This window comes from Buceros rhinoceros, unplaced genomic scaffold, assembly GCF_000710305.1.
Source record: "Buceros rhinoceros silvestris isolate BGI_N320 unplaced genomic scaffold, ASM71030v1 scaffold10766, whole genome shotgun sequence".
In the NCBI taxonomy this organism is placed as follows: Eukaryota; Metazoa; Chordata; class Aves; order Bucerotiformes; family Bucerotidae; genus Buceros; species Buceros rhinoceros.
The window spans coordinates 29862-47899 of record NW_010418113.1 but is presented as its reverse complement, the minus strand read 5'-3'; the positions used below and the strand labels follow the sequence as shown (position 1 = coordinate 47899).

At 40.6% G+C, this 18038-nt stretch overlaps 1 protein-coding gene across 1 annotated transcript in view; it reads left to right on the top strand.

The window, feature by feature from the left end:
• Positions 1 to 10081: 10081 nt before the first annotated feature.
• The window catches only part of LOC104495445 (calsyntenin-2-like), a gene marked incomplete at both ends in the record, with an annotated part of 21446 nt that continues 13489 nt past the window's right edge, over positions 10082 to 18038 (top strand). The window contains 3 exons of the mRNA XM_010138412.1: positions 10082 to 10322; positions 12003 to 12211; positions 17023 to 17172. Of these exons, the coding sequence (XP_010136714.1) occupies positions 10082 to 10322; positions 12003 to 12211; positions 17023 to 17172 (600 nt within the window). The remainder of the gene's footprint in view (positions 10323 to 12002; positions 12212 to 17022; positions 17173 to 18038) is intronic.

Genomic DNA, 18038 nt, shown 5'->3' with positions numbered 1-18038 from the left:
TTAGCATTCTCATCCCTTCCAGGTACACAGCAGCAAGGAAGTGTAATTTTTCTAAAAAGTTAAAAAAAAAAGAAAAAAGACACAAAGTGCATTTGGCTATGATGTCAGGGGCATCTCTCAGACTAACAGAGCCAGAATTGGGCAGCAAAGAGGAAGCAGAAATCAAAGAGGAAAAGCAAAGTCATTAAATATTTATAATGGAGCTGGTAAAAATATGATTTATCAAAACCCACAATTTTACTGAGGTGGAAGTGTTTTGTGGCTGCTTTGATAGTTCTGCCATTTTTGCAGTACTGATGGGGGTTTTGGAAGGACTGAATTGAAAATCTGCCCTTTCTCTGAAAAGAGCTATTTTGCTGCAGCTCAGTTTCATGAAGAGTTTCAAATCGTTTTTAATTTCATGTTGAGAATAAAGTTAACATCATCTTCCGAGCTGCTGAGCAATACGATTTGTGCTGTCGGTAGAGTTCCTGCTCCTGAGAAAAGATGAGGGTGGCAAATAGTACGGTAACATCTGAGAGAGATAGCAAACAAGGCAGGGTTTTCCACGTGGTAGGTGATGCAGAAGCACAAAACCCAGCACAATGAGCTCCTAGTGGCTTTGAATTTACTGTTTCAAAACCAAACCTCCTTAGTAGTAATTAATAAACGTAAGATAGCCCATTGTAAAATCCAACAGGGACACATACCCTGGTTTTACTGTGGAGTGCTTTATGGTGATTCTGTGTCTTCAGGTTTTACCCAGCATTTTCCTGCCAGTGAGAGTATAAAAACTTAGAATCTAAGTTTCCCTCTGAGAAAAGTTACATTACACCACTCCGAATCATACCATTACATGAAAGAGTAATGTTTGCCATCAGCCTGAGGTTTACTGGAGCACGATACCTGCTGTCATTATAAAATTCTGTGCCAAGGGTCTGTGCTGCTGAGATTGTTCTGGTGGCCAGAGTCCCCTCTGAATTGCTGAATGCACCAGGGTCCGTTCTGGCTGACACTCCTGCGTTAAAAAGCAAAGGTGTTGCTAAGGTCTGAGTGAGTGTAAGCTGTTGTCTCAGAAAAGGCTGTACTGCTTCTCGGAAAAGATGTCGTACTGCTGAGGTGTTTCTGCCGTTATCAGCAGAATCAAAAGCTGGAAATAAGGAACGAAATATCTGGTAGCAGTGGCTCAAGGGCAGCTCTGGAAATGGTGAGGGTAGTCAGCTCCTGCAGCTGAGGTTCTGTCCTGCACCTCTTGGATGAAATGTTAAGCGTGAGCAGAGTAAGGCAGAACTGCAGCGAGTCTCTCGGATTTCTGTGCCTCGTACCCAGGCTTTCCTGTGAACTGCCTGTGAGTGCCGATTCACTACAAACCTTTTCTGCATGAAGATGCAGCCGTTTACAGACTGAACTCTGGCCAGTGGCTGGAGCCCTTTGATGACTTACTGGTGTTGCGGGGGCAGTAACTGTATGCATGAGAACAGCACACTATAAAGTGGCACCAATACCTTTCTTTATAGAGGTACGGTAGGAATTAAACTATACAGGAAAAAGGAGGAGCAGGTTGTAGGGCTTAGCGGAGTAAGGTAAGCTGAATATATATGTGTGTGTGTATATATATATTTAGAAATAATGGTAGCAATTCTAAGTGTTCACACAAATTAGAGTGCAAATGATCTTCTAGTGAAAGATCTGCATTAACTTTTTCTTTTGCTGAATTTATTTTCTCCACTGTGTGATTTCCATTCTGATAAAAGGCCAGCTGCTATAATTTTGACTATGTTATTTGTGATGATGCTTTGGAGTAGAAGCATTTGTGTCCGAAGTAACTCATGTCTAGAGATCCAGTCCAAATTATGATTATGCTTGGAGCTGAATGTTTCAGATTATATAAGGACAGACAAATGGAAGGAAAAACAAATGAAGAAAAGCCATGATCGGGAGGAACCATATGGTCCTCTTGTAACAATTAAACTTGGTGCTCTACTTTACTGCAGGTCTGCAGGATGCACAGATTAAACACTTGTGCCCAGGCTCCATGCCAAGACTGAATTAATGTTCCTAAGCTTTTTATTTAATCTGCTTCTGTAAGAAGAGGCCGTAGCAGAGTAAATAGCTGAGTGAAAACTTGGGGATGTGTAAGCACTTTACCCCTTTCCTAACCTCTCACTCACCGTGTTCTCTCTTCAGGGGCATAAGGTGAAACAGTCTTGAGATACCTAACGTGCCTCTGACACGTTATACTGTGTGTGTAACGATACTTTAGGATCCAGTGAAAAGATCCAAGCTGCATAATTTCCCTTTTATCTCACATCATAGGCTGCTAAGGCTGTGAAAATTCCACGATTATCCACAGGTATTTTGCATTGCACCTCTCTAATGCTTATTTTTGCTAACCTGCCATGCCTGCATACACACTTTGGAGAAAATTGTCATTAAAAGTCACTATGTCCTCACTTCATTTAAAAAAGAAAAAACAGTAAAAATCACAGGAATATCTTGGAGTCCTTTCTTATGTTGTATGTGCACATCCAGAGTGCTCTCACGCCGGGATTTCTAGCCATGAGACAGCCAGGAATTGGCACCTGCTCATTGAAAATTACAAGTTACAAAAAATTACATTCAAATTACAAATCTGAGCAAAAAAGAGGGGGAATGGCCATGTCGAACTATTGGCATGCTGGAAGGAGGACACAGGTCTGTTGGTAACAACCAGCAGGCAAACCTTTATTTCTCTCCTAGCCAGCCCAAAGTTCCTGGTATAGTTCTGAAGTTAAAGCTAATGCCTTTGAGTAAAAAGAAACAGAAAAATGAATTGATCATTGACTGTGTGCTTTGAATTAGCCAACTATACCCCAGAACAATACATTTAAAATTATTCTTGGGAATAACTTTAATAAATGCAACATTTTGTGAGCTTCTTCGTCTCTGAAATTGTCTGCCTTGATATAGGGCCCAAGGGAAAGTGATTTAATTAAAAAGTAACTTTTTTCTGTCAGAGTCCTCAATAGATGAAACAGCTGCTGATTTTCTAATCTGAGTGGGACATGGTGCTGTTCCTGTTTATCTCTGTATATCTCACAAGGGAGCCAAGTCTAGCAGGTCATGTTGCTGCACCTATCCTGCTGCAGAAGATGTTTGTGTTAGACTGTGGGGATTCTGTAAGCAGTACATATTTACTAGCCAATGTTCCGAATTCTAGGTCTTCGTGAATTTGAAGTTCTAGTCACATTATACATCAGTAGCTGCTTTTAAGTATTTAATTACATTTATCCTTCAACACCTCAGTGATTCTTAGTGGCTAGAAATTGTTGCAAGCATTGTAATAACCTTTTTAATCTTACATGCAGAGGGCTCTAGGTCTCTCATAAAAATAGGTTCACTTTTTTCAAAGGATATATGCAGTAAAATGGGTCAGTGCCTCACTAGGCAAGTTATCTCCTATTTTTCTCAGTGTAGCCCTCACTAATCTCGAGGTGAAATAGCTTCGTGATCCATCTTTCAGACACAGATGTGGAATTAGGGCAGCAGTAGGATCCGGACTGCTGTGTTTGCTGAAAGATGGCTGTCTGAGGCAAAGCGGTGTTTCATCTGCTGTGGCAGCAGGAAGTCTGCAATCACTGGTTGTCAGTGTTGCAGGGAACACTAGTCAAACAATACAGGTGACTGTGTGAAGAAGATGACCCATACAGGTATTTGCGGTTGTTATTGACGTGTGTGAAGAAAGGAGATCAGAAAACTACCCAACTGCGGACCGAGCAATTACGCTCTGCTTAGCTCCTGAAGGATAAAGTTCCTTTTCTTAATGTGCTTTTTTTGTGGTTTTAACTGCATAGTGCAGGATTATTTTTCAAGTATTTCACTATAATGTGGTAGTCTAGAAAAATGGCAAGGCGGGTATTTCTCAGTAATGACCATGTACCTGTTCAGTGCCTTACAGCACTGTAACTAAACTGAGCAGCTGTTTCTGTGTGGAGCGTGTTTGTGTGGTGCTCAGATGCATTGCTGAATCCACAGAATACTTGGGAATGTGAAACGTGAGGTCAGCAAAAGCCTTCCATTGTGGCAGGTGGGCGTGGGGCTCCACATACTGATTGTAGTACTGTACTTTTGTGGCACTATTCTTAAAACTATACCTCTTTGCTTGCTTTTTCTCTTGAATTTGGCAGATTTCAGAAAGAAGAAAAGATTAAGAAGTACCTGAGGTTCTTTAGAATATTAATTTGATAGGCGTTTGATGGGAAGAAGAAACAACAATGTATTTCTGTGTTTAAGCAAAATTTGTAGAGTAGGTTTTTCAGGAGCTTTGTTGATGAATGCCTTCATGACCTGAGTGATTTCCCTGGGAAACTGCTCGTGGAGCCAGGAAGAAACCCAGATATGTCTGTTGCTTATGTGCTACCCACAGAACTCTTTTTATCCTGAGCAATTGTTCCCTGCTTCAGCAGAACGAAGTCTGGTTCGTTTGGTGGGAGCTTATGGCAACCATGAATCACTTGAAGTACAAGTGCAGTTTCCTTCACTTTCCAATTTCAATTCCATAGAATAGGAAGGGTAGCAGTGGATTTATGTTTTTGCTTTGCAGAGCCTGTTGCCCATAAAATTAGGTATGAGGAAATCATAATTTTTGTATTTTATTAAGATATGAATGCCTTCCACTGTTTATGGTTTCAGTATCGCTTCCTGGATTTTAGTATTTCAGTATGAGTTTAATATCATTGACTTCAACGAGCTGGAAAAGCATATTCAGTAGTGACTGCCTTTAATTTTTTTCTACCCTTAAAGGTAATTTACATCTCTAATTATTTTGCCGCCTTTTCCCAAACAACTACCCTTCCCTCTCTCAAAAGGTAACCTTCTACGTTCTATAATTACTTAGAGAGCAGCCTCAGTGCAGCTTATGACAGGAAAAGCTGTCAAAGCAGTAAACTTTCCCAGTGTCACGAAGATACTCAGAAGGTCGGCAGCTCTGCCCTGCAGGAGGTACTTGCAGGATTCCAGCAGAGAAACTTGTGTATGGTTGTTACCTTTGGAGACTGGATTAAAAAAAAAAAGAAAGAAACAAGAGAAACAGCAACCCCTAAACAACCTTATTGCCAAACCTAACATCAAGTGCACGTAGTGGGTCCACGCTGCATTTCTGAGAAAGCAAACACCGAGTTGAATCGTAGTCTTAACTGCATTGCTTATTTGCAGGTTTCCATCCAACTGCCAACAGCTGTCTTTGATGGCTGATGTTCAAAGAACAGCATGCCTGTCTTTGGATGTCCATCTGTAAGTGGAGAGAGCACATGTAAAGGGTTGAAGATTCAAATTTGATTGAGACTAAGAGGAATTTCAATTCATTGACAAGACTGGCTTAAGTGGCTTTAGTTACTATGAGAGGAAAGTCATGTCCGCAAGCAAATTTACGCATCTTCTAAAGTCCTTGGAAGCCTAGTTGTGCCATGTAGTATATGAAGATTCGTTACTGATGGCTGTCACGTACCTCTGTATGACATGATCCATGTAGCTGAATCAAGTTCTTGAAGGACACACGCAGAAGGAAAAAACAGTGTTATTGTCATTCATATGTGAGTCTTCAGAGGTCACAGTGATGCCTTGGTCATGGCATTCCTCTGACTGTTCTTTGAATTGAAAGTCCAGCTGCATCTCTCCTGAACAGAGTCTGTTTTAAGGGGTGAACGGATTCGCGTCTGATATTGCAGCTTTGATTCTTAGGCATTGGAGATGTTTCAGGGACACCGTGCTTACCTCAGGAAGTATAAAACCACAGCCTTTATTCTGAGCTAATGATCAGCTATGCTAATTTGCGCATCTGAGAAAAACACACGTAATAATATAATAAAAGGGTAGAGAGTAATGAAATCAGAACAGGGTATGAGTGTAAATGAGTAATTTTGTCAGCAGTAAACTAAAGAAGCCTGGTTTCCTACAGGTTTGGGCTTCATGTTTGATTTAATGGTACTAAAAAGTGCCAGATAGAACTGAAGCTTTTCTTCTTGTTGAGGTTTTACAAGGTCTTTGTGTGGACTGTTTGCTGTCTAGTGAGATGTGGCCTCTTTGTCGCCCCTACACTGTTTCTTTAGTGCCTGTTGTGCAGCTGAATAATTTCATAGCACTTGTGGGAAACAACTCGTTGTTTTAAAATGTAGTAGAAATTAGCAAATGGTTTGGGAGTTAGTGGCAGGGAAAGATACATGTGCGTATGCTCACGCATATAGACGTGCCCTGAACACAGTTGTGTGAACTCTACTCCATAAGTAGTCGTAAGGCCAATGGAGAGGATAGAACATCCAGGGAACTCTGGTTGGAGTTAATCATGGAATCGTTTAGGTTGGAAAAGACCCTTAAGACTATCAAGTCCAGGTGTAAACCTAACACTGCCAAGTGCTGCCAAAGCATGCCCTTAAGTATCACGCGTCTTTTAAGTCCCTTAAGGGATGTTGAATCCTTCACTCCCCTGGCCAGCCTGTTCCAGGGCTTGACAACCCTTTTGGTGAAGAATTTTTTCCTAATTTCCAATCTGAATGTCCCCTGGTTTAACTTGAGGCCATTTCCTCTCATCATATTGCTTGTTCCTTGGGAGGAGACCGACACCCACCTCACCAGAACCTTGTTTCAGGTAGTTATAGAGAGTAAGAAGGGCTCCCCTGAGCCTCCTTTTCTCCAGGCTGAACACCCCCAGGTCCCTCAGCCCTCCTCAGTGCACTTGTGCTCTAGACCCTTCACAAGTTTCATTGCCCTTCTCTGGACACGCTCCAGGCCCTCAATGTGCCTCGTGTAGTCAGGGGCCTAACACTAAACATGATATTTGAGGTGTGGGCTCACCGGTGCTGAGTACAGGTTGGTGATCCCTGCGCTACGCTCGCTGGCTGCACTCAAGATGTATGTCCCGGCCCTGGGAGGAGAGCTATTTTCCCTCTACCCTATAGCAATTGCGATAGTATTTCATGGATGTAATATCACCAACTTACCCCTATCTTACCAACTCACAGCCACCACCATTTTTATGATCGCTAAATCCTGTATGTACCTGTTCCCAAACCCATTCAGATAAAATGAACAGTATTTTGCTGTGTTGTCTGTTGTGAGGAAAACAGTGTCCCAGTCTGCACTCTGAATATTTCAGCTTTACAAAGAAGGAGAAAGGTGGGTGGTGCCGAGGTCCTGGATGTGGTTCTACGACTTAAATGGTGAGCCTGAATGAGAGAGAGACCCTGTCTCCTCCTCCAATGACTTGCGGAGCAATATGTATCTAAAAACCCAGGAAGTCATCTGAGCTTGGCACAAGTCCTGTTGGCATTGGGTTGGCCTGGCAGTAGCTCAGCTGGGTTTAACTGAAGCCCTGTAGCTCCATTTAATAATGAAAAATAGTATCTGTTATATTTTAAAGACTCTAATGCCGAGCAGCAGTAGTTCTAGATAGCTGTAGGAGTGTCTCTTGCAGTGTAAAGTTGGACCTTAGTTAATTTTCTGCTTTGTTACAGCTGTTACAACTCTGTTCTTTTCCATTTCCAATCTAGTCAGGAAGGCACCTTTTTAGAATCATTACGATTTCTATACATTTTTATTTTTCAACAGTGTTAACTCCTTTCTTTGCCAGCAGTTGCACAATCCTCCTTCTAAAAAAATCCTTACCGAGTTTTTAAAAACATGGACAGTTGTTTTCATGTAAGTAGGGTGCTGTAGCCAGGATCTGGAAGCATATGTGGGGTTTTTGCAGAGTATTTACAAATATCTCCCCACGTCCATGCAGCTGTCGTTATTTTATCTTTGGCAAATGGGGGTATAAAATAAAATCAGAGTTATATATAAAGCCAGAGTATCTAGTGTAGGAGTAGGATATAGAGACTTCTAAAATATTTGTTGAGACCTAATCAGAACATGTGCTGCTCCTCTGATTGCTTTGCGTCAGGCTGCTGCATTTGGAGAAGAAAACAAGATAAATGTTTAGATTAAGGATGACAAAACTTTTCCTGCCCTGAGCTGTCTCTATTTTTAAGAACTGTGGGCTTGGATGTCTGCACATGCTGTATTGTTTACAGTCAAACAGTGGATCGATAAAATAATAAACACAAAGCACTGAAGTTACGATTTCTGTTGATGGATTGTGCATCTGAGGAAAACTTTGTTATTAAAAAACTCTGAAGGCCACTGTTATAGAACACAACACATACTGGTTTTCCATTAGATTTCCCACATTTACACTGTTATTCCCGTATTAAGAGTGAAATTATCAATATCGTTGTAGATGGAAGTTTCATTTTGAAGTTGCAGGGAAATTAGGGTTATTTTTTTTGCAAAGGTGCATGGGACAATGTTATGCAAATTCAGTGAGCAGTGCCCCCGATCAAAGCTGAACAAGCTGCTTCACGGCAGCCTTCTCTTAATCTTACCTTTGTTTCCTGTGCAAATCACAAACATTGTGGAGCCTATTTTTATGGCGATGCAAAGTATTAGTCTTTTTCATACCTGATTCTCAGGGTAAAATCAATTCCTTTTTCTACAACCTAAATATTTGGGCTCATTGAGGGTGAAGAAAAGGGAGCCTGGAAAAGGGCACGTCTTTTGCGAGTCTTGGGAAACCACGCCGCCCTCTGGTGCCACTCGAGGGAGGGGTTGGAGCAAGCAAACATCTGAGCAAATACTTAATGTATTTTCCCAGTGCCTCGTAATTACTAAAACAACCATGTGCTGATCCCGTAAAGACATTCCTGGGATTGATTACAATTGTTGAGTGTGGGATCTTTCTGCCTAAATGTCAGTGTATGTAGCCGAGCTCAGCGTTGGCTCCCATTATAAAAAAGGGAAACATATGTGTGGCGGTGGAGGGAATATCCTGAAAAGCTTGTATTTAAGCATACCTAATCCCTACCCTCCCGATACACACCCTTCCCGTTTATTTCTTTCTCACACATAACAGGAATTATAAAGTCACTGTCTACTCTCTTCTCTAAAAATACATAATATGTTCTGGTAGAAAGAGAGAGGACCCAGGCTTGAATTAGAGGTCATAGATTCCAAGTTAATTTAGAATCTGGCAGTTGACTCAAATATGATTGGCAAGGAGATTTCCAAAAGGCTGCAACTCTAAACTGGAAATAAAGGGAAAAGGATTATGTGAGTGGGAGACAGCTTTGAATCTATAATGCATGTCCCAGGAATGACTTGCCCGTAAAAGAGCATGTGTTTAATGTGTCGTGAAAATATTTAAGCCACGTTGGTCTTTGTATAAATATTTCATTTTAAAGCTGGATTTTGGAGTGGCTAAAAATGAATTCAGTGTGCATATCCTTAACGTTAGTACAAAGGATAAAAAAAAGCATCACCAGAAACTGTGGTGTTTCTTTCCTCTTCCAGACTCGTATTCTCTCAAGATTTTTTTATGTTGTCTGTTGCTTCCAAATCAATTTTTTTAGTCTGTGCTATATCATCTGTTGTGTTGTATAATATACCTGTGAGAGAAACTATGGATCTATTATATTAGGAGGCAGTTTGGAGGCAGTGAGTTGCTGCCAAGAAGGTATTCATGTCTGAGTGCATGAATGTGTGTGTGGGGGGTGACTGAGATGTCCAAAAGGGACACGTCTGTATTTCTTCAGCTACCTCTATTCGAAAGATGATACATGTCTGTAGATAAAGCAAGATAAATCTTGTGTGTGCCTGTGTTCTGCATCATTAGTTTTTTCACCGTTGGGAAACTCAGCTGCAAGACTCTGACCGTCTGCTACCACCTGGCAGCTCGTGGCTCAAGGAAGGAGAGACAGTAGTTAGAAAAGCCCTCCTCTAAAACACTCCCTGTTTTTCTTTCTGCACTTTTCTTTAACTAAACACAGGTTTCTTAATTTAGCTCAACAATGATATTATTACCATATTTAAGGAGTAGCCTCATAGGGCTGTAAGGAATCATTTAGTAGTGATAGAGGAAGAGGGAAGTACGTGACCAGAGGTGCACTCACTGCACCATGCTGTAGGAGCATGTGGCCAGTGGCCCTTCAGGATATATTACAAACTGATGCTTGAGTCTGTGCTTCCCCCAGCTATAACAGCATAAATGAAATACAAATGAGTGGTAACTCCTCCAGTTGACTCTATGCATCAGGCTTAGACCTCCCTGGTAATGATTGTTTTGTGCCCTTCCTCACAGGGGAAATCTGTGCTTTTAAAATCCATGGACAAGAAATGCCCTTTGAAGCTGTTGTGCTAAACAAGACATCTGGAGAAGGTCGTCTTCGAGCAAAGAGACCTATTGACTGTGAACTGCAGAAGGAATACACATTCATCATCCAGGCCTACGACTGTGGATCAGGACCAAGTGGAACCAACTGGAAGAAATCGCACAAGTGGGTAAAAATGAGGAGATATTTTCTTTTTGCTTTGGCATATGTTTATTCTATGGAACAGGTCAGATTGAAGGGCTCCTTTTTGTATTGTAGTCAGGTAGAAAGCAGATAAAACTAAGATGAACCATTATTGCAACAGTCTGTCCACTTTTTATTCCTTTTTACTTTGAGAAAATATTTTTCTTTTTTTGCCTCCATTCTACAGCGGTTCCAGTTGAAGCTTTTAATAAAATCCCAGTTCAAATGCATCTCAGTTTTGGTTTATTTTTTCATTCTTGCTTTCATGTTAAATACATTGACAACAGGACATGAAAGCTAGCTTTTAATTGATACTTATAAATTTGAAAACGGTTTTCTCTCTGTTCAGCTCATTTCAAATGTTAAGAAAAGGAAATCACTTTCTTTTTAGTATGTGCGTGTATATAAGCTGCAGGAGTGCTGCCTTTGCACAGTGTGTCTCGACCTCTGCTTTTGGACAGCACATCTCGGAGGAATTCAAATCCTCTGGAAGATGGGTATTGAATGTATTACTGTGGAGCCAGTTCCTTGCATAAGCTTACGTGGCATGGTGCCTTTTTTCCCCTTCAGCTCATGAGACCAAGCTCCAGACCATTTGTCATTAAAGATGAATTTAATCCACATGTAGATGTATAACTGCTGTACAAATTGTTCGTTTTGCTGAGAGCCATTTAAATAAATGATTAATAGTAACCATTTTTCCTTTTGCTCATCCAGGGCACATGACAATTAAAAACGTAATTAGCTCAATAATGCATGCTGAACTTTTTCAGGATATTTAGTAGGCATACACATTTAGAAAGAAGCCTGCAATATCAAATAACCATCAAGTCACAGAAGCAGGTTTTGTTCGTTATTAAATGTTTGTCCCTCGCATGTCAATAACAAGCCAGTACATTCCACCTGAGGAAAATTTTGGTCTAATCCTGACCAAATGAAACCTGGCCCATCAGGTCCAGACTTCATTACGCTTTCCGGTAGTGGTTTGTGTAGTAAAGCACACACCAAGCTGGGCTGTCTGAGCTCCCAGCCTTTACTAGTGGCTCTGCCATTGATCTAGAAGTCCCTTCTCTTCTCTGTCCCTCTGTAACCGTGCCTATCAAACCAGATAGCAAATTATTCCAGAGGAGGACCTTTAGAGTTTGCTCATTAAATACTAAAGGCCCGTTATTTTTGGCCCTCGAAGATTTACGTGTACAGTGTTGTTAACTAATTAAAGCATTGGATAGCTACAGTCAGCAGAAGGTTGGAGGCTTATTTAATATCAAAGAATGTTCATAAACTGACCATTTTTAGGTAGTAAATATGTAAGACCTCTGTAATTCTTTTTCTCTTGTTTTACTTATTAACCCATTTTATTCTGGAATGATATCACTGACTTTATGCTGGGGTTCACATTAAGAGCCAGGCCGATTTTAACAGGGAGCACCGTAAAACCTGCTCCCTACAAGGCGTGCAACGAAATTTTTACCTAGAGCCACACTAAGGTACTAAAGTGAGCAAATTAAACATAGGAATTCAGTAATATCTCATTTCAGCAGATGTTTACATGGTTTTCTACATATTTTTGTTACTCTTTTCAAGTGTTTTGAAAACAAACTGTCAGTGATGTGTCACAATTAATTAATTTTTCTCTTTGTTGTCTGTCTTTACCTCTTTTAGGGCAGTGGTTCATATCCAGGTAAAGGATGTCAATGAGTTTTCACCAGCTTTCAAGGAGAGTGTCTATAAGGCCACCGTGACAGAGGGAAAGATCTATGACAGCATACTGCAGGTAGAAGCCATAGACGAGGACTGCTCCCCCCAGTACAGCCAGATCTGCAATTATGAAATTGTCACAACTGATGTTCCTTTTGCCATTGACAGAAATGGTGAGTATGGAGAAGTAGCCATTGTAGGCACTGGGGCAGATAGCAGTAACTTCTGTAGGCAGTGTAATTGCCTGCTGATACTAGCTGATAGCCTGGTGTGAGTTTTAACTCAAGAGTAATGCTGTTCTCACCTCTGAGAATGAAGGAACCGTTACACCAGGAAATCCATCCCTGTTATGTAAGATTTGGTCCAAAAGTCCCACAGTAATTTACTGTAGAAATTAAAACCCCAGTTTGAGATAATCAATGTGTTTGTTTGTCACTCAGTCCATTCTCTTAATTGTCTCAGATCTAGTTTCCCATCCAAGCGATGGCATTCCGAACGCAGCATGCACCCCTACCTAATAGGATTTATTTGCTGGTTTGTAGCCAGTCCAATTCTTCTGAACTTTCTGGAACATAATCTAAATGCAGAATTGACAATATTTTGGATAAGTTTATCGATTGTTAAAACTTCCAGGGTGTGGGTCCGAAGATCTGCGTTTTCGTAGTGGCTTCCTGAAGCAGATTCATTATTCTGCAGTATGGAATAAAGCCTGCTTTGGAGAAGTAGTATCATTTTTATATGGTGTTAGATTCCAGTTGGTTTTCTAATGTATATAATATTATAGGAAAAATAATAAACCGTGCTACATTTTCCATATGCAGCTGCTTTTGACTGTGGTGGCCCTGTCTGTCAGCTTCTTGCTTTTCCCAGTCAAGTTCTCCCTGGGGAAAAACACAGAACTTGACAATGAGTTAGGGAAAGGTGGCTGGACTGCATTAAAAATGTACGTAAGATCCTCCCTCATATTCTTTGCTTGCTTTGGACAATACACAACAGTAGCTTTGTCTTTCAGGTACTTCAGCAGTCCCATACTGGCATCACTTTGTAGATGAGAGACCTTGGTAGTGATATTCTCACGTGCAGAAGATCAAAATGGAAATGCCTGTTTCCCCAGAACAAGCACCCTGTGTTCATGACCAGCAATGCTCTGATTTATCTTTCCAAACAGAAGCATTTCATCCATGTTGTGTGTAGGAGGAGAATTCTCCTTGCAAGTTAAATCTAAGCAGTTATTTTCATGTTGGAAAATTATTTGTCTTTATTCATGCAGTTCTTGGACAATGCACAGCTGAGAATCGAAGGATAATAACCTGTTAGCATCAATAGATTATAAATGACATTGGGGCAAAAAGCCATCCTGTTATAATATGTTGGGAGGGAAGTATCCTATATAGGAGCTGTAATCGTAACAAGTATGTTTGTGCTCAAGTAAATCAGGTTTTCTGGTTGAGAGATTTCCCACATTGACAGAAAAGGAAATTCTCCATGTTCCTGTTTGAAAGCATTATTTTTGCAGACTGCCTCATGACTTTGCCAGTATGGGACTATTTACATACACAAATCGCCCGTGGTTTCATGATTTCACACCAGGTTTGTAACAGATATCACAAATAAATAATACACTGAGGTGAGTATGACACAGAGCAGACATTTCTCTTGCTTATTTCTTTCCAATCCTACCACACAGGGTAGCTGGCTCAGGAGCAAGCATGTGTTTCTATCAGTCAGAGGCATGATCAAAGACATGTCAAGTGTCAGGATCCTTGGTGACATCTTTGTCATCACATGCCTGGGACTTGCTTTTCAGCAAAGGCAATGAGAAAATCATTGATTTAAACATGACTTTAAAGCCTGCAGTGAGTAATTGGTAGAAGGTTGTAATACTTGCAGTGCCTTGGTCATGAATTCAATTAGTACTTTTTGATCTATTTGTTCACTAAAAGCACAGTGCTGCCACAATCAGCAGTAATTGCAGTCTAATTTGCAATTTTTTTAGATAATGGTAACTGCTCAAACCCACTGGGATTAGAGACCAAGTTAGAATAGATGGTTGTGCTTTTACGGTGTGACAGAAATATATGTTGTTTAGTTCTGACACAGTTCACTGCTGAGAATGTCTCTCTAGGCCAGTCAGTTTAAGATTTCTCTGATGGAAATTCCTTGGCGTTGTGCCCATTTTTCTTACCTGTAGGATGATTAAAATAGATGTATGAGATGCCTGGGACTGTCTGTTGATACTGTGCTAATTAGGATTTCGGTAGGGTTTTTTACCCATTGCAATAAACAAGTCTCGGCTCTTGTGTCTCCTGCAAGTTACGATTTTTTTCTGCTTTTCAGTAAACGTAAGCATGGAATTTCATTGCCCAGATAGAGTATTTAACCAGATTACACCTACATTTGAATATTGCAGAGGACCCCAAAAGTAGAGAGTGTGTGAGGAAAACATGCCATTATTCGTTCCAGAAGATGGATTTTTTTTCCACAACCAGCCTGTGAAACTAACCACAAACACAGGCCTTTAGAAAGATGAACATGCTATTCCATCAGCTTTTTCCTTTTTGCTGATCATTGTCTTTTTAGGCAAAACTTACTCCTCCCGGTTTGTTTTGTTTTTTTTTTTTTTTTTTTTTTTTTTTTTTTTTTTTTTTTTTTTTTATGTTTCTGTTACCTTTTGGGTTTGGGGTGAGATGTAAATAGAAATTCTCAGTCTATCATCTCTGAAACTTCAATTAGTCTGTGTTTGTAGTGCTTCCCTTCTGTGTCTACTTACTAATCATATTGATTCATTTGTAGAATAACAAAGAAGCATAAAGTGCTAACAGAAAAATAGAATAATTAGGAAATCAATAAACTATTGAGTAATATCTGCAAGACATCCAAATGACCTTACAGAATAACACCTAATAGTCAGAATCTTTGTGGTCCAAACCTTAAAAGACCATAATGAAGTACAAATCTTGGAAGACAAATTTAGTGAATTGCAATTACAATGCATTGTAATGATCTATGAATCTTAGAGGACAGTTAATGTGCCATTCAGATTCCAGCAGTCTGCTAATACAGATTCAGACAGTTTTGGTTTGTTAAGAATTACCTCTGCTGATCATGGACAAAAATAATACCAAGGAGAACCACAAAGAGTCATGCAAGGAAAAAACAACTGAGCAGCTATTAAGTGAAAAATTAAGTACACAATGGCAGGTTTTCATTAAATCCTCTTGGGCAGGTACTGATCAAGCAACTCAACATAGTAAAATAGGTAGATTAAATTGTTTTGCCAATTACTAACTCCAAAATAATGAAGTAGTTGATATCACTACTGCAGTTGCTTTTGTGATGGGAAGAGAGCTATCTCCGTGACAGACTGGAAAATGCCTGGTGAGACGAGGTGCCTGAGAGAGAGAACCAAGGAAGCTGTAGGGCACAGTAGTGTTTCCACATTAGCCTTCAGCAGGTCCTTCTGCTTCTCCATTTAAGACACAAAATTGGTGACAGGGCTTGTCCCTCTCTGTGCCCTGCTAAGAGAGAGAGGAGTAAAGACTGAGTCAACAGAAAACAGGGTATTGGGCCTGATTTGTAGCTGCAGATGGAAGGGTCTGTTCAAACTACAAGATGGTAATTACCAGGTGGTAATTGCAAAAGCAGCCTTCTTTCAGGCCTGACCTGGAAAGTTTCGCATGAGTTTCAACTACTAAAGTTGGCTTTAATGTAGTATTAGTCAGAAAAGCTTCTGGCTCTAACAAGATAAGGAGTGTGCACTAGAGACACCTGCTAGAAGTCTTCACTTGGCAGACTAACGGAAGTTTAATGAAAGACTTATTTAAGAAGCTTCGTTTGCCTGCCTTCGCCTGTCTCTCATTCATTTGGATGAGAATAAAACCAAACGGCGTGGCCAAAGCCCTCAACAGTACTAGCAGGAGAACAACAGATCCCTTAACCAGCACTGATGGGAATCCGATCACTGTATTGACTAAACTCCAGGATTTGAGTGCTCCCCATTCCGCACTTAGCCCAACCAACTTGGTTTTGCAGCTCCATGCTTGAAAGCAGTTGTTATGTGTAGCGTTGATCCAGAGGAAGTTTGTTTCTGGAATTCCAGAACATTCTCATTCAGAGAGATGGTATGACAAAGCAGCCCTGAGTAAAGGTGTGAAACATATTAAACAACCTTAAGTTTGACTGAGCAAGAAGTGCATTTCAGTGGGAATGATCAGAATTAAAACCCTGATCATTACTTACAAAAACATAACATTCTGCATGGGAATCTTCAGTCATGCAGGACGTACTGTGAGAGAGAGCTTTCCCTTTCCTTATGGAAGTTGTAATGTCTTTGTTCCTGAAATAAGTAATTTGTCGCCTTCAATATGTGTCAAGTGCAGCAGATAATCTCTGTCATTGCTGAGTTTTGTTTTCCACGTGCTAATTCTGTGCTGTCATATCAAGCGCTGCAAAGCATTCTAACACAGAAGGCGATTCTGGGGCTTTTCTCTTTTTTAAAACCCAGCGAAAGGTGTTAAAGGACTAAAAATCTCTCTCACCTGAAGGGCAATAGCTTTAGGGAAAAAAGGAAGTCTTTAGGCTGGGGAGATGTTCAGCAGTGGGTCTCGGGAATGTGGCTGCCATGTTAAAGCAGCATGTTCTGGGGAGATGTGGAAAATGAGGTTGCACCTACTCATTCTTTACGTTTCAAGATGTAACTGCTCCTTAGTCTTACTTTAGAAAGTGTTGTTGAGCGGATGTTTTCTAATACAGGCATGCCCATATTATGTCCCGAGCGTCTTATATTTGCCTAAGAACTTCTTTATTTCTCTGCTGGATTGAAGAAAATGCCCATTCCTCACAACTGTCCTGCTTGTGGATGCCCCAAGTGCTTCCAAGAGCTTTCTGGTCACAAAGCACTCGATTAACCAGGACCCAAATGTTACAGTTTGTATCTGCTTACCAGGAAGTAATTTCAGAATGTGATGTTGTGTTGAATCTATAGGTAACATCAGAAACACCGAGAAACTGAGCTATGATAAACAGCACCAGTACGAGATAATGGTAACAGCTTACGACTGTGGGCAGAAACATGCAACAGAAGATGTCTTAGTACGAGTTAATGTCAAACCAGTGTGCAAACCAGGCTGGCAAGGTAAGGTTTGATCATTTACATATTTTACTTTTTGTTTAAATCTCTTTTCTTTGGTGTTTGCCTTCACCTCATAGGAAGGAAAGCAAGGTGCAGTGGTGGAAGAAACTTGCTATTTCTTTCACTTACTTCATTCCAAGCCTGTTAAAGTGGATAATAATCCCATACTTGTTTGCATTTGCCACATTTCTTGTCTAGCCAGGGTTGTAAAAGGTCGGGACGGACAAACGTGACCAACTGCTTGTGTGCACACAAAGCCTTTATTAAAAAGAAGAAGTAGTGCATAGTCTCTGTTATCAAGCTGTTTTATACTTTTCTAGTACAGTGTTTACGTGCCCTCCATGGATTGGTTTCAAGTTCACTCTCTTGCCCAGAGATGAGCTGGTCCTCCAATCACCTACTGACCCAGCCTCTCTGTCTCTTCCCAAATGACACACCTCCTTCTCACTCGAGTCACTGCCCTACACTTTTTTTCTTTTTACTGGCCGCTGACTGATACTTTTCTACTTAGGCTAATTAGGCTTTTTCCTGGACCTGCCGGGGTCTGCCCACATAGCCAGTGCAAAGAACTGATTAGAAAAAAAGACAAATTTCTATTCTAATAAATTATTTTATAGTACAGTCTCAATGTGCTGAAACATTACAAAAATGCTTCTGAGTTGCCTTTCTCCTACTACTCCTTTAAATAAAACTCAGTTAAATAAAACTTTTGAAGCCACCCTGACAAGGTGTTTTTCCCATGTGTGCCAGAGTTGTTCAGATTGCCAGGTAAGGACTTGGCTTTCACGTGAATGCATGCATGAGTCAAGGCATGTTCAACCGGCAGTGGGAGTGAAAGGCATTTTTTAATCCTGATTACTGTCTTCATA